Source organism: Salmo salar, chromosome ssa18, assembly GCF_905237065.1.
Source record: "Salmo salar chromosome ssa18, Ssal_v3.1, whole genome shotgun sequence".
NCBI classification, from domain to species: domain Eukaryota; kingdom Metazoa; phylum Chordata; class Actinopteri; order Salmoniformes; family Salmonidae; genus Salmo; species Salmo salar.
The window spans coordinates 81,183,856-81,200,875 of record NC_059459.1 but is presented as its reverse complement, the minus strand read 5'-3'; the positions used below and the strand labels follow the sequence as shown (position 1 = coordinate 81,200,875).

Here is a 17,020-nt window from a genome sequence, read left to right as displayed (position 1 = left end):
GTAGATTTGATATTAGATTGTTCCAAGATGGCGCTAACCTGTATCGTCTAGCCTATTTTTCTGAGCATAGCATCCCCTTTTATTGCAAAGTGTGATTTCCCAGTAAAGTTATTTTTAAATCTGGCAATGCGGGTGCATTCACGAGATGTTAATCTATAATTCTTTGAATGACAATATTACATTTAAAAAATATTTTAAAATAGTAATTTAGTAAATTGTAGCGCTAATTCACCGGATGCATTTGAGGGAAAATATTTTCTCAACATCACGCGCCGATGTAAAATGCTGTTTTTATATATAAATATGAACTTTATCGAACAAAAGAATGCATGTATTGTGTAACATGATGTCCTAGGAGTGTCATCTGATGAAGATTGTCAAAGGTTAGTGCTGCATTTAGCTGTGTTTTGGTTATTTGTGACGCATGTGGTTGGTCGGAAAATGGCGATGTGGCTAGTTTGACGATGTACTCCTCTAACATAATCTAATGTTTTGCTTTTGCTGTAAAGCCTTTTTGAAATCAGACAACGTGGTTCGATTCAGGAGAGTTGTATCTATAAAACGGTATAAAATAGTCTATGTTTGAAAAAAAAATATATATATTTCGTTATGGTTCGGTTATGAATATGGCGATATGATTTTTCACTGGATGTTGATCCCGCATGCGGGACGAGCGCTTCAAGAGGTTTTAACCATACCACGTGGTTAAACTTTTAGACTATCGATACCGACAGAATAATAACAAGTCTTTGATATTAAGTACTAGTCTGCAGCTAGAAACTCGGTACCATTGAACGCGAAGACCGACGAAACATCCATTCTATAACGACATTAATGAATGTCGCTTTGAAACATCCATTCTAACCGAGAGAGAGAGAGAGAGAGAGAGAGAGAGAGAGAGAGAGAGAGAGGACGAAACTCTCCAACCAAGATCACGACGACACACTGAGCGTAAATATATATATTGATTGCAATTGTTTCCGAATGAGTGAGCGTTCATGTGCAAAGGTTTAGCATATCAATTGTTAATATTTATCAACTCTGTTGTGCCTTCTCAGCTGCCCCCAACCCCATTGTTTGTTCAACAAGCCGCCATGCCGGTTTAGCCCACTAGGGCACATTCCTCCACCATTTCTTTGTAACGATACCCACTGTTTTGTATGCTTTCTGTGAATTACTTAGTTTAGTAAATAAATGATTTTAAGACAATTGATGTATGGATGACTCTTAGTGAAGACTGCGTTCATGCAGATAACAACAATTTACGACATTTGGAATGAGACTGACGCGAGGTAAAGAATACACCATTTAAACCAGAAGATAATCGGTCAGATACTATAATATAATATATAATGTTATAATATAGGAAAGTTATATTAGGAAAATTATAACTTTGTAATCTGAATATTTTCCTTGGTGCCCTGATCTCCTAGTTAATTACAGTTAAACGATTAATCAGTAAAATCGCATAATAATAATTACAGAGAGTTATTTGATAAACATGTCTTCAGTTTAATGGTGCCCAAAGACACGACACCAGCAACAGTTATTTTCTACAAGCAACAATTCCAGAACACAATGGCCTTGTGTTTAGGTACAGACATACCAGGACTCTATGGAAGGCATGACATCACAGTCCAACACAGAACATATCCATTGAGAAGTTACAACAATTCAACACTAATTCTGCCACCACACTAGTTCCCACTCAAATGTGAGGGGCTGATGCTCAATGGCTAAGACTCAAATTGCTAGGGGGGTGAAATGTAGGGAAACAGTAATTCTGCTGATAGATTCTACATGTATGAACGACACATTGATACATCCAGCCCAAAGTGGGAGGTTTAAAAATATACTTTCTTAGTCGCCAAAGCAACAGAGCTGGTCTTTAACCTTTATAACCCTTAAACTTGTTTAATTATAACCATTATAACCCTTATACCTTTTTATTATAACCATTATAACCCTTATTACTTAACCATTATAACCCTTGTAACTTAGGGGATGTGAACGCAATAGTTGTGGGAATTACCACTGGACAAAACTCATCACTTTTCATCACAGTCACAGTCACATCCATCCTCATCATCACATTCCTTTAACTCCCCTGATGTTCTCGCCATCTTATTGCTCCCTTCTCCACTCCCCTCTCCGCTCCCTTCCCTGCCCCTCTTTTTCCCCGGCTCAACCTCTTCTACACCCTCTAAGTTCCTCCCTGTCTCGTCCTCTAATACACTCAGAATAACGGTTCTTGGACAGTTCTTTGGGAACACCTGAAAACCATCAACCTTGTAGCTGTTCTTCAACTCGCCTTCAAGTGCTCCCAAGGTTTCCGGTGTCAATGTTTTTTGTTGGTGTCCTGTACGTTCTTACTCCAGTGTGCTTGGGCCACCCACTGTTTCAGGTTGTTGTTGTAACAGCAGTAGGCTGTCCACATGAGATCTGGGATGTTCACTCGGTTCTTCAGTGTGTTGTTGTTACTGGGAACTGCTCCAGTCACCACATAGGCTTTTATCTGGTCGTTAGCATCCTTACAGTTAAGCTCAAGAGCGTCTCTGACTCTGCACTCCATTCTGCTCCAGCTGCCCTGGTTGAAGGATCTTGCCTGGGGAACGATGTTTGTCAGGGTGAAAGTGGACCTCTTGGCAGCATCATCAGGTGCGTACAAACATGGGAAAAGGTGACCTCTGTCCAGATGCTTGTTGTTATTTTTGTAGTCTGTGTCCGCAGCCTGCTGGTTGTGTGGGAAATCTTTATCATCCACCTTCATGTCATGTTGGTTATTTATATCTTCAAGCTGCAGAAACATCAGTCTGACATTACAACTCTAACTAGTTTAGATATTACAACTATTTAACTAGTTTAGACATTACAACTCTTTAACTAGTTTAGACATTACAACTCTTTAACTAGTTTAGACATTACAACTCTTTAACTAGTTTAGACATTACAACTCTTTAACTAGTTTAGACATTACAACTCTTTAACTAGTTTAGACATTACAACTCTTTAACTAGTTCACAATTTCATAATCCAGACTTAAGCTGAAAGTGAAACCAAAGGTGTATTATTGTCTCAAAGATACTGTATGTCTATAGCAGTAAACAAATACACATGTTGAATGAATAGAGATTAGAACTACCTGGGGCTCTATCATCCAGGACTGACTTGGTCTACCAACTACCTTACCAGTGAAGGTGTAGGCTGAGAACACAGGGATCCTGTTTGTCGTGTCGTAGAGAGTTGCAAACCTGTACCTGTCCTTGTAAAACTGGCAAATCGGCTTGTAGCGGTTCTGGTCCTGGACTGTCCCACCAACCAAAATACCTGGGAGATTTGGAGTTGTCCCCTCCAGGAAGAAATTCTGGCACTGTGGAACATCACTGAACTTCTCCACTACATGAGAGAGAGCAGGAGGAAGGAGAGAGAGAAGGAGGAGAGTAGAGAGATGATTCAATACCCCCATCATCACCTGAAGACTGAACACCACAGAGACAAAGATGAAGTTACAGAGACCAGTTGGTAGACTGGAGACTGTTGAGCTGAGTCAGGACAGACTGCTTTAAATAGTTATTACAGAGACCAGTTGGTAGACTGGAGACTGCTGAGCTGAGTCAGGACAGACTGCTTTAAATAGTTATTACAGAGACCAGTTGGTAGACTGGAGACTGCTGAGCTGAGTCAGGACAGACTGCTTTAAATAGGTTTTCAGAGACTCCTCCTTCAGGTGTCAAGACAGAAAGGGTTGATTTGCATAAACCCCACTGTATGTTTCCATGGAAACTGCTGTAACAAATAACATGTGACTCACCTACTGTAGTTTCTAACATGTATGGACCCAGAACTGAATCACACAATATTACAGTTCTGGGTTAATGAGATTAGACTGCTCTAAATAGTGACTGCATCCACACTTTGGTTCTGGTAGAAAAACTGAATGAAACAGAGGAAGATGTTTACAACTGAATAAAACGGAGGAAGATGTGTCGAACAGGTAAAGGTTAATCTGGAGAATGTGGCTATTGGCTGAGCAGGCAACTATCAGGAGAAGGAAGGGCAGGTGGAATGTTTTTTAACCAAATTCCTTATAAATGTTTTGTTTGTGATATTGAAATTCTAAAACTGATGTTATAAACATTTATTTAGTAAAAGACAAGGAGAGGGTCGGGGAAATGACTTCCACAATGTCAGAGTTAGGGTCGATTTTAAATTCCTCAAACACGTCTGTGATCCTTGAAGAATACAGCTGTCTCATAACCATGTCTTCTACTCCCCCCTCTCACCCCCCCCTTCTCTATCCTCTGTTCACTTGTAACTTTTGCGAGGGTGGAGACTTCACTAACAGGAACTCAGTTTTCATTATTGGAAACCAGAAGATGGCAATAATGGATGTTTCATTTACTGGTGGTGTTTATGTTGATGTATTATGTGGTCTGACCACTGCTGAGTTTATTTCAGAAACTGAAGTAGGTCACAGTAAGAGTTGACGCAAGGCTGTGTATGTAGCATTAGAAAATGTGGTTCCTAACAACACTGTGGTCAGAGCAGCACTGGACTGATTAACACCTCAGACTCAGCAGCTGTAGATTCTTCAGTTGAGGAGGCCTTTTCTCATTACATACATTATATACATTTAAGTCATTTAGCAGACGCTCTTATCCAGAGCGACTTACAAATTGGTGCATTCACCTTATGATATCCAGTGGAACAACCACTTTACAATAGTACATCTATATCTTTTAAGGGGGGGGGTTAGAAGGATTACTCTATCCTATCCCAGGTATTCCTTAAAGAGGTGGGGTTTCAAGTTACAAATAACACGGAAAAACATACACATAATAGAACAATTGGTTAGGAGACCGTAAAATGGCGGCCATCTCCTCCGGCGCCAACAGTGTGTGTGTGTGTGTGTGTGTTTGTGTGTGTGTGTGTGTGTGTGTGTGTGTGTGTGGCAGGCTTTCAATGATGGCAAAAAAACATTTGAGAGTTCGCTGATCCTGGTGCTAGAAGGGGGTAGGTTGAATGTTTGAAGGAGTACGGGACAATAAAAGCAGGGTTGGTGGAGCGGACCACTGCTGTTCTGTCTCTCTGCTGCCCTCTACTGGTCCTAGTGGAGAACCTCAGTCAGAGCAGGGTTGGAGGAGAGGACCACTGCTGTTCTGGGCCCCTACCGTACCTCCTCCTCTTCCTCCTCCCAGTCTGGTATCTATAGTAGACCCAGGACCCCTACTGTACCTCCTCCTCCTCCTCCCAGTCTGTTATCTACAGTAGACCCAGGACCCCTACTGTACCTCCTCCTCTTCCTCCTCCCAGTCTGTTATCTACAGTAGACCCAGGACCCCTACCGTACCTCCTCCTCCTCCTCCTCCTCCCAGTCTGTTATCTACAGTAGACAGCTAAGGGTTAGCGGTTAGCTCCAGTCCTCCAGGACAGGGGAGGAAGTGCAGGTCGGTGCTACCCAGGTAGAGTCTCCCCTGGTGGGTGAACACGTCGCTGACGGCCCTGGTCAGGCTGCCTGTAGGGTCATGGAGAATCCCCACCACCTCCCCTTCGCCGTCCAACTCCAACACCAGGAGTGTTGAATTCTCAGTCAGAGTAGAGGAGACTGGGGAACAAACTAACACTTTTAGACTTTAGTTTATTATGCAAATATTATTTAAGTTAGATTAATCATATTTTTATACAAACAACATATCTCAGCTACCATAACACACTAAGTATGTTCCCAGGACATACCAGTCATTTACAATTCAACCAAGTGGAGGATATTAAATGTTATAATTGACCCAGTAGGTGAATGTTCCACAGGTCAATAATTTAACAAAAAGACAGGAGGATAGAATATTTACTTTAGGGCCTCAAAACCCTTTTTCTTCAATAAAACTAAAAGTCATCAATGGATTTAAACAAAACCTCTTGGGCATGTAGAGAAACTAACCAACCATTATCTCATTGAATAAGAGCTTTCTACATGGTTTCTACCTGGACTTATTTATCTGTTACAACTGACCCTTTGTTACTTTGTTCCCCAGTCTACCCTACCTTCATGGATAATATTTAAACTGACTGCTTCACTTAAGTATAACATTTTTTACTTCTTCAATTACCATAAAAATGGTAAACTGTCACGGCTGTCAGAAGGAATGGACCAAAATGCAGCGTCTGTTTCGTTCCACATATTTATTTGATCGTGAAAAAACGAAATGCAAATAACAAAGTCAACTTAATGACAAAAACTACAAACGGTGACGCAGGAGGAACAAACACACTCACAAAATATAATCACCCACAAAACAGGACGCGAAAAACCCTACTTAAATATGATCTCTAATCAGAGGCAATGAGGATCAGCTGCCTCCAATTAGAGATCAACCCCAACATAGAAATATAAAAAAACAGAACCTAAACATAGAAATATAAAACATAGAAAACCCCAAAACACCCCCTGTCATGCCCTGACCAACTCTACTATAGACAATGTCATCTTACTTGGGTCAGGACGTGACATAAACAGCTGAAGCAGGTCACACTATTTTACTTCATGTAAAATTACCTTTCTAGTTGTGATTTAAAAGGTGTGGACATTTATTTGCTAATTGTTTACATCAAATTTTCCTTGAATGTTGGTTTGTATAACCTATACAGTGGTTTCCAAACTTTCTATTGTCCCGTACCCCTTCAAACATTCATGATTGTAAGCCTGTCACACACACACACACTATACGATACATTTATTAAACATAAGAATGAGTGTGAGTTTTTGTCACAACCCGGCTCGTGGGAAGTGACAAAGAGCTCCTATAGGACCAGAGCACAAATAATAATATAATAATAATCTAGCTCTTTATTTAACTTTCTGACATATAAAACCTTATTCGTTCATCAAAAATTGAGAATAATTCCCCACAGGTTAATGAGAAGGGTGTGCTTGAAAGGATGCACATAACTCTGCAATGTTGGGTTGTATTGGAGAGTCTCAATCTGAAATCATTTTCCTCACACAGTCTGTGTTTGCAGAAGAGGATGTCTTCCTTAATTGACCCCCATAAATGTAACAGACATACACCAGGATCTGTGCCAGGCACGCCATGTCTGCTGACTCATCCAGCTGTAACTCATATAATTCACTGGCTTGTATGTGAAGCAGTAATTGTTTCAAAACATCTCCTGACATGTCGCTGATGCGTCGTGTTGTTTGATGAAGGCATTGTCTGTGATGTTTTTTTTTAATAATAAACAAAATAATAATAATTTGACATTGTGTTGTTATTTTGCTGAACACTAGATGGTTTCATTTTGTTCAGACGAGTAAAACCTCTCCCAAATGTACAGCCCCGTACAGCCCGTTGGAAACTATAAATGGACTGTTTAAAAATGTAAAGAAAAAAAAAAGTTATCACATTTTTATTTGACGTTCTCCCGACGGCATTCAGCGTACCCCTGGGGGTTCATTTGGGAATTCCTGCTGTAGGCTATCCAATTCCTGCTGTAGGCTATCCAATTCCTGCTGTAGGCTATACAATTCCTGCTGTAGGCTATCCAATTCCTGCTAATATACTGGTCCAACAGTATGTTTCAGGTGATTATAGGTAAACCAATCCCTCCTAATATACTGGTCCAACAGTATGTTTCAGGTGATTATAGGTAAACCAATCCCTCCTAATATACTGGTCCAACAGGTGATTATAGGTAAACCAATCCCTCCTAATATACTGGTTCAACAGGTGATTATAGGTAAACCAATCCCTCCTAATATACTGGTCCAATAGTATGTTTCAGGTGATTATAGGTAAACCAATCCCTCCTAATATACTGGTTCAACAGGTGATTATAGGTAAACCAATCCCTCCTAATACACTGGTCCAACAGTATGTTTCAGGTGATTATAGGTAAACCAATCCCTCCTAATATACTGGTCCAACAGTATGTTTCAGGTGATTATAGGTAAACCAATCCCTCCTAATACACTGGTCCAACAGTATGTTTCAGGTGATTATAGGTAAACCAATCCCTCCTAATATACTGGTCCAACAGGTGATTATAGGTAAACCAATCCCTCCTAATATACTGGTCCAACAGTATGTTTCAGGTGATTATAGGTAAACCAATCCCTCCTAATATACTGGTCCAACAGTATGTTTCAGGTGATTATAGGTAAACCAATCCCTCCTAATATACTGGTCCAACAGGTGATTATAGGTAAACCAATCCCTCCTAATATACTGGTCCAACAGGTGATTATAGGTAAACCAATCCCTCCTAATATACTGGTTCAACAGGTGATTATAGGTAAACCAATCCCTCCTAATATACTGGTTCAACAGGTGATTATAGGTAAACCAATCCCTCCTAATATACTGGTTCAACAGTATGTTTCAGGTGATTATAGGTAAACCAATCCCTCCTAATATACTGGTCCAACAGGTGATTATAGGTAAACCAATCCCTCCTAATATACTGGTTCAACAGGTGATTATAGGTAAACCAATCCCTCCTAATATACTGGTTCAACAGGTGATTATAGGTAAACCAATCCCTCCTAATATACTGGTCCAACAGTATGTTTCAGGTGATTATAGGTAAACCAATCCCTCCTAATATACTGGTCCAACAGTATGTTTCAGGTGATTATAGGTAAACCAATCCCTCCTAATATACTGGTCCAACAGGTGATTATAGGTAAACCAATCCCTCCTAATATACTGGTCCAACAGGTGATTATAGGTAAACCAATCCCTCCTAATATACTGGTCCAGCAGGTGATTATAGGTAAACCAATCCCTCCTAATATACTGGTTCAACAGTATGTTTCAGGTGATTATAGGTAAACCAATCCCTCCTAATATACTGGTTCAACAGGTGATTATAGGTAAACCAATCCCTCCTAATATACTGGTTCAACAGGTGATTATAGGTAAACCAATCCCTCCTAATATACTGGTCCAACAGTATGTTTCAGGTGATTATAGGTAAACCAATCCCTCCTAATATACTGGTCCAACAGTATGTTTCAGGTGATTATAGGTAAACCAATCCCTACTATAGGAGACACTACTGTGCTCCCATTGATCAATGTTAACCGGTTAGATTCATTATTATAGGGAATAAATAGATCTGCCAAATTGAACACCAACATTTTGTGGCTGATGAGGACAAGAGATCTTTCACCATTAAGGCTCGACTGGACAACAGACAGTCCTTCACAGAGATCTCTCACCATTAAGGCTCAGCTGGAAAACACTGTCCTTCACAGAGATGTTTTTAATAAGGTCTCTTACCTTCTTTAAGTTGCGATCAGAGTGATGTCTGAGTCCATCTGGGTCACGGCACCAAATGTTGTAGAAAATTAGATCCAAAGATGAAGGCAGAGACTTTTTAATTGTATAGAAGCATCTTTAATCAAGCAGCTGCAGGGGAGATTATTCTCATTTCACAGGGAAGAACTCCCTGAGTAAATGGATCCATGTCCCTTATATAGTGAGAGGTGATAATACAATCATATTGTTACACAACAGTTATTTATACCAGCAACAGTTATTTATACCAGCAACAGTTATTTATACCGGCAACAGTTATTTATACCGGCAACAGTTATTTATACCAGCAACAGTTATTTATACCAGCAACAGTTATTTATACCAGCAACAGTTATTTATACCGGCAACAGTTATTTATACCGGCAACAGTTATTTATACCGGCAACAGTTATTTATACCGGCAACAGTTATTTATACCGGCAACAGTTATTTATACCGGCAACAGTTATTTATACCAGCAACAGTTATTTATACCGGCAACAGTTATTTATACCGGCAACAGTTATTTATACCGGCAACAGTTATTTATACCAGCAGCAGTTATTTATACCAGCAACAGTTATTCATACCGGCAACAGTTATTTATACCGGCAACAGTTATTTATACCGGCAACAGTTATTTATACCGGCAACAGTTATTTATACCAGCAACAGTTATTTATACCAGCAACAGTTATTTATACCAGCAACAGTTATTTATACCAGCAACAGTTATTTATACCGGCAACAGTTATTTATACAGGCAACAGTTATTTATACCAGCAACAGTTATTTATACCAGCAACAGTTATTTATACCAGCAACAGTTATTTATACCAGTGTCATGACGTTGCCCTCTGGGTTTTCTATGCACCATCCCCCGACCTCTATACTTCTGACACTGCTGTGGTGAAGGCGGTCGTAAAATTCCAAAGGAGAATGTTCTGCCTCATAGCCCCAGTATAATGAGACAGAGTGTTTTCATAGAGAGACAAAGGAATTCTTCCAACTCACATAATTGGAGAACCGGACGACATTTATGTTCTGGAGAAGGTATAAAGGATTGGTGAAGAATCCAGCTACGAACTGGTCCGCTTGGTACAATTTTATGATACTCATTAGAGACAATATTGCCATATTACCATATTAATGTTTATATAATAGCCTCAGCTATGAGACTTACATCTAAATGGCTGTATACAATGATTTAATAAGATTAAAGCTATTTGGAATATGTTGAGATGCTATATACTGATGTTAATGTGATAGAATTGTATTTCTGTACAAAGCTTAACTCAGTCAACGGCACGCCCCCAGGGACACAGACAGGACAAGGCGTCATGTGGCAGCCTTTTTACGTTCAGTATATAAGCCCCACACAGAATTACTTTCTTCAGACCAGGCCTCCACTCCGTTACGAGTTGGCCAATAGGTTTGACCATGCATTCCGCTACTGAACTTTAACCTCTTGACGCACGCCAAGGATAGGGGGCGCTACAGCGAATTTTGAAAAAAATACGTGCCCATTTTAAACGGCCTCCTACTAAAACTCAGAAGCTAGGATAATTAGTAGATGTGGATAGAAACACCCTAAAGTTTCTAAAACTGTTTGAATGGTGTCTGTGAGTATAACAGAACTCATATGGCAGTCAAAACCCCGAGACAGATCCTAACAGGAAGTGGAAATCTGATTTTGTGGACTCACCTTCAGCACTTTGCCTATAAAACACACCGTGAGTTAGGATTCATTGAGCACTTCCTAAGGCTTCCACTAGATGTCACCAGTCTTTACAAAGTGGTTTGAGTCTTCTATGGTACAAACTGACCGAAAGAGAGGCTGTGGAACTTGGTCACAGGGGGAGGGCCATTACCATTATGACTCGGGCGCCCCTGGCTACCCGCCCCTTTCAAAACGTTTAGTAAGACAATGCAATCGTCCCTCTTGAATATTATTGAAGCTCTGGTTGAAAAAGGCCCTAAAGATTTATGTTATACAACGTTTGACATGTTTGAACAAACTTAAATATATATTTTTTGCACATTCGTGACGACAAGTCCCGCGCACTACGGTACATTTTGAGTAGCCTTCGGAACGCGCTAACAAGAAGAAGCTATTGGGACATAAATTATTAACTTTTTCGAACAAAACTACATTTGTTGTGGACCTGGGATTCCTGGAAGTGCCTTCTGATGAAGATAATCAAAGGTAAGGGAATATTTACAATAGTATACAAGAGTAGATTTGATATTAGATTGTTCCAAGATGGCGCTAACCTGTATCGTCTAGCCTATTTTTCTGAGCATAGCATCCCCTTTTATTGCAAAGTGTGATTTCCCAGTAAAGTTATTTTTAAATCTGGCAATGCGGGTGCATTCACGAGATGTTAATCTATAATTCTTTGAATGACAATATTACATTTAAAAAATATTTTAGAATAGTAATTTAGTAAATTGTAGCGCTGATTCACCGGATGCATTTGAGGGAAAATATTTTCTCAACATCACGCGCCCGATGTAAAATGCTGTTTTTATATATAAATATGAACTTTATCGAACAAAAGAATGCATGTATTGTGTAACATGATGTCCTAGGAGTGTCATCTGATGAAGATTGTCAAAGGTTAGTGCTGCATTTAGCTGTGTTTTGGTTATTTGTGACGCATGTGGTTGGTCGGAAAATGGCGATGTGGCTAGTTTGACGATGTACTCCTCTAACATAATCTAATGTTTTGCTTTTGCTGTAAAGCCTTTTTGAAATCAGACAACGTGGTTCGATTCAGGAGAGTTGTATCTATAAAACGGTATAAAATAGTCTATGTTTGAAAAAAAATATATATATATATTTCGTTATGGTTCGGTTATGAATATGGCGATATGATTTTTCACTGGATGTTGATCCCGCATGCGGGACGAGCGCTTCAAGAGGTTTTAACCTCTATGGGCTAGGTGGGACGCTAGCGTGCCACCCGTGGTGCACTCCATCAACAGCAGGTGCATTTCAAGAGCGGCAAATTTGAATCCAAATAAATGTCAAAATTCAAATTTTTCAAAAATACAACTATTTTACACCATTTGAAAGATAAACATCTCCTTAATCTAACCACGTTTTACGATTTCAAAAAGGTTTTACGGCGAAAGCATAAATTTAGAGTATGTTAGGACAGTACATTTACAAGAGTTGTGTGTAATGTTTTGTCAAGTCAAAGACAGGGTCACCAAAACCATAAAACCAGCTAAAATGATGCACTAACCTTTTACAATCTCCATCAGATGACACTCCTAGGACATTATGTTAGACAATGCATGCATTTTTAGTTCTATCAAGTTCATATTTATATCCAAAAACAGCGTTTTACTATGGCATTGATGTTGAGGAAATCGTTTCCCTCCAATAACCGGCAGTCAAGTCAGCGTCACAAATTAAATAATTAAAATTAGAAAACATTGGTAAAATATTATATTGTCATTTAAAGAATTATAGATTTACATCTCTTGAACGCAATCAACTTGCCAGATTTAAAAATAACCTTACTGGGAAATCACACTTTGCAATAATCTGAGCACTGCGCCCAGAAAAATACGGCGTTGCGATACAGACTAGACGTCATGTTGGGGAGATCTAAAATCGAAAATACTATGTAAATAATCCATTACCTTTGATTCTCTTCATCAGATGTCACTTCCAGGTATCACAGGTCCATAACGAATGTAGTTTTGTTCAAAAAAGCTCATCATTTATGTCCAAAAATCTCCGTCTTGTTCGTAAATGATCTAAGCCAGCCGGACTTTCGTCATGAACGAGGGGAAAAAATATATTTCCGTTCGTTCAAACATGTCAAACGTTGTATAGCATAAATCATTAGGGCCTTTTTTAACCAGAACATGAATAATATTCAAGGTGGACGAATGCATACTCTTTTATAACGTATTGGAACGAGGGTACCCAACATGAACTCGCGCGCCAGGTGTCTAATGGGACATCATCGTTCCATGGCTCTTGTTCGGTCAGATCTCCATCCAGAAGACTCAAAACACTTTGTAAAGGCTGGTGACATCTAGTGGAAGCAATAGGAAGTGCCAAAATATTCCTAAACCCCTGTGTTTTTCAATGGGATAGGTTTAAAGTCAATACAACACATCAGGTATCCACTTCCTGTCAGAAAATGTCTCAGGGTTTTGCCTGCCAAATGAGTTCTGTTATACTCACAGACACCATTCAAACAGTTTTAGAAACTTTAGAGTGTTTTCTATCCATATATAATAAGTATATGCATATTCTAGTTACTGGGTAGGATTAGTAACCAGATTAAATCGGGTACATTTTTTTATCCAGACGTGCAAATGCTGCCCCCTAGCCCTAACAGGTTAACCATACCACGTGGTTAAACTTTTAGACTATCGATACCGACAGAATAATAACAAGTCTTTGATATTAAGTACTAGTCTGCAGCTAGAAACTCGGTACCATTGAACGCGAAGACCGACGAAACATCCATTCTATAACGACATTAATGAATGTCGCTTTGAAACATCCATTCTAACCGAGAGAGAGAGAGAGAGAGAGAGAGAGAGAGAGAGAGGACGAAACTCTCCGACCAAGATCACGATGACACACTGAGCGTAAATATATATATTGATTGCAATTGTTTCCAAATGAGTGAGCGTTCATGTGCAAAGGTTTAGCATATCAATTGTTAATATTTATCAACTCTGTTGTGCCTTCTCAGCTGCCCCCAACCCCATTGTTTGTTCAACAAGCCGCCATGCCGGTTTAGCCCACTAGGGCACATTCCTCCACCATTTCTTTGTAACGATACCCACTGTTTTGTATGCTTTCTGTGAATTACTTAGTTTAGTAAATAAATGATTTTAAGACAATTGATGTATGGATGACTCTTAGTGAAGACTGCGTTCATGCAGATAACAACAATTTACGACATTTGGAATGAGACTGACGCGAGGTAAAGAATACACCATTTAAACCAGAAGATAATCGGTCAGATACTATAATATAATATATAATGTTATAATATAGGAAAGTTATATTAGGAAAATTATAACTTTGTAATCTGAATATTTTCCTTGGTGCCCTGATCTCCTAGTTAATTACAGTTAAACGATTAATCAGTAAAATCGCATAATAATAATTACAGAGAGTTATTTGATAAACATGTCTTCAGTTTAATGGTGCCCAAAGACACGACACCAGCAACAGTTATTTTCTACAAGCAACAATTCCAGAACACAATGGCCTTGTGTTTAGGTACAGACATACCAGGACTCTATGGAAGGCATGACATCACAGTCCAACACAGAACATGTCCATTGAGAAGTTACAACAATTCAACACTAATTCTGCCACCACACTAGTTCCCACTCAAATGTGAGGGGCTGATGCTCAATGGCTAAGACTCAAATTGCTAGGGGGGTGAAATGTAGGGAAACAGTAATTCTGCTGATAGATTCTACATGTATGAACGACACATTGATACATCCAGCCCAAAGTGGGAGGTTTAAAAATATACTTTCTTAGTCGCCAAAGCAACAGAGCTGGTCTTTAACCTTTATAACCCTTAAACTTGTTTAATTATAACCATTATAACCCTTATACCTTTTATTATAACCATTATAACCCTTATTACTTAACCATTATAACCCTTGTAACTTAGGGGATGTGAACGCAATAGTTGTGGGAATTACCACTGGACAAAACTCATCACTTTTCATCACAGTCACAGTCACATCCATCCTCATCATCACATTCCTTTAACTCCCCTGATGTTCTCGCCATCTTATTGCTCCCTTCTCCGCTCCCCTCTCCGCTCCCTTCCCTGCCCCTCTTTTTCCCCGGCTCAACCTCTTCTACACCCTCTAAGTTCCTCCCTGTCTCGTCCTCTAATACACTCAGAATAACGGTTCTTGGACAGTTCTTTGGGAACACCTGAAAACCATCAACCTTGTAGCTGTTCTTCAACTCGCCTTCAAGTGCTCCCAAGGTTTCCGGTGTCAATGTTTTTTGTTGGTGTCCTGTACGTTCTTACTCCAGTGTGCTTGGGCCACCCACTGTTTCAGGTTGTTGTTGTAACAGCAGTAGGCTGTCCACATGAGATCTGGGATGTTCACTCGGTTGTTCAGTGTGTTGCTGCTGCTGGGAACTGCTCCAGTCACCACATAGGCCTTTATCTTGTTGTTGTTATCCTTACAGTTCTCCACAAGATATTTTCTGACTCTGCACTCCATTGTCTTCCAGCTGCCTCGGTTGAACTTTTCGTTCTGGGGAACGGCGTTTGTCAGGGTGAAAGTGGACCTCTTGGCAGCATCATCAAGTGCGTGTGAACATGGGAATAGGTGACCTCTGTCCAGATGCTTGTTGTTATTTTCGTAGTCTGTGTCCACAGCCTGGTGTGTGACAGCTTTATTATCCACCTTCATGTCAGGTTGTTTTTTTAGATCTTCAAGCTGCAGAAACATCAGTCAGACAATACAACTCTTTAACTAGTTTAGACATTACAACTCTTTAACTAGTTTAGACATTACAACTATTTAACTAGTTTAGACATTACAACTCTTTAACTAGTTTAGACATTACAACTCTTTAACTAGTTTAGACATTACAACTCTTTAACTAGTTCAGACATTACAACTCTTTAACAAGTTTAGACATTAACTCAAAAAAGTCACAATTTAACAACCCAGAATTAAGCTGAAAGTGGTTGTAATAAAGGTGTATTATTGTGTCTCAAAGATACAGTATGTCTACAGCAGTAAACAAATACACATGTTGAATGAATAGAGATTAGAACTACCTGGGGCTCTATCATCCAGGACTGACTTGGTCTACCAACTACCTTACCAGTGAAGGTGTAGGCTGAGAAAACAGGGATCCTGTTTGTTGTGTCGTGGAGAGTTGCAAACCTGTACCTGTCCTTGTAAAACTGGCAAATCGGCTTGTAGCGGTTCTGGTCCTGGACTGTCCCACCAACCAAAATACCTGGGAGATTTGGAGTTGTCCCCTCCAGGAAGAACTTCTCACAATCTTTAACATCACTGAACTTCTCCACTACATGAGAGAGAGCAGGAAGAAGGAGAGAGAGAAGGAGGAGAGTAGAGAGATGATTCAATACCCCCATCATCACCTGAAGACTGAACACCACAGAGACAAAGATGAAGTTACAGAGACCAGTTGGTAGACTGGAGACTGTTGAGCTGAGTCAGGACAGACTGCTTTAAATAGTTATTTCAGAGACCAGTTGGTAGACTGGAGACTGCTGAGCTGAGTCAGGACAGACTGCTTTAAATAGTTATTACAAAGACCAGTTGGTAGACTGGAGACTGCTGAGCTGAGTCAGGACAGACTGCTTTAAATAGTTATTACAGAGACCAGTTGGTAGACTGGAGACTGCTGAGCTGAGTCAGGACTGACTGCTTTAATAACCTCTTAAGGAGACGCCCCTTTAAAAAAAAAAAGTTGCCTAAAATGACATTCCCAAATCTAACTGCCTGTAGCTCAGGACCTGAAGCAAGGATATGCTGATTCTTGGTACCATTTGAAAGGAAACACTTTGAAGTTTGTGGAAATGTGAAAGGAATGTAGGAGAATATAACACAATAGATCTGGTAAAAGATAATACAAAGAAAAGAAAAAACCTTTATTTTGTATTTTTTATACCATCATCAACTGTAGGCCTATTCCATATAAACTGCTCTAACTGTAGGCTTATTCC

At 39.7% G+C, this 17,020-nt stretch overlaps 1 protein-coding gene across 3 annotated transcripts; it reads right to left on the bottom strand.

The window, feature by feature from the left end:
- Window positions 1-1,491: 1,491 nt before the first annotated feature.
- Window positions 1,492-16,721, bottom strand: LOC123728771 (endonuclease domain-containing 1 protein-like). Of its 3 annotated transcripts, XM_045701647.1 has the most exons (3): window positions 16,280-16,581; window positions 3,143-3,319; window positions 1,492-2,797 (listed from the first exon to the last, which is right to left on the bottom strand). In XM_045701647.1, the coding sequence occupies exons 1-3, from the start codon at window positions 16,427-16,429 to the stop codon at window positions 2,339-2,341; spliced, it is 786 nt and encodes a 261-aa protein (XP_045557603.1). In that variant the 5' UTR covers window positions 16,430-16,581; the 3' UTR covers window positions 1,492-2,338. The 3 variants fall into 3 exon arrangements, 2 of the variants coding, with proteins under 2 accessions (XP_045557603.1, XP_045557604.1); XR_006760546.1 differs by lacking the exons at window positions 1,492-2,797; window positions 3,143-3,319 and adding an exon at window positions 14,457-15,755 and having other exon boundaries at window positions 16,218-16,721; XM_045701648.1 differs by lacking the exons at window positions 1,492-2,797; window positions 3,143-3,319 and adding an exon at window positions 14,457-15,755 and having other exon boundaries at window positions 16,103-16,571.
- Window positions 16,722-17,020: the final 299 nt, after the last annotated feature.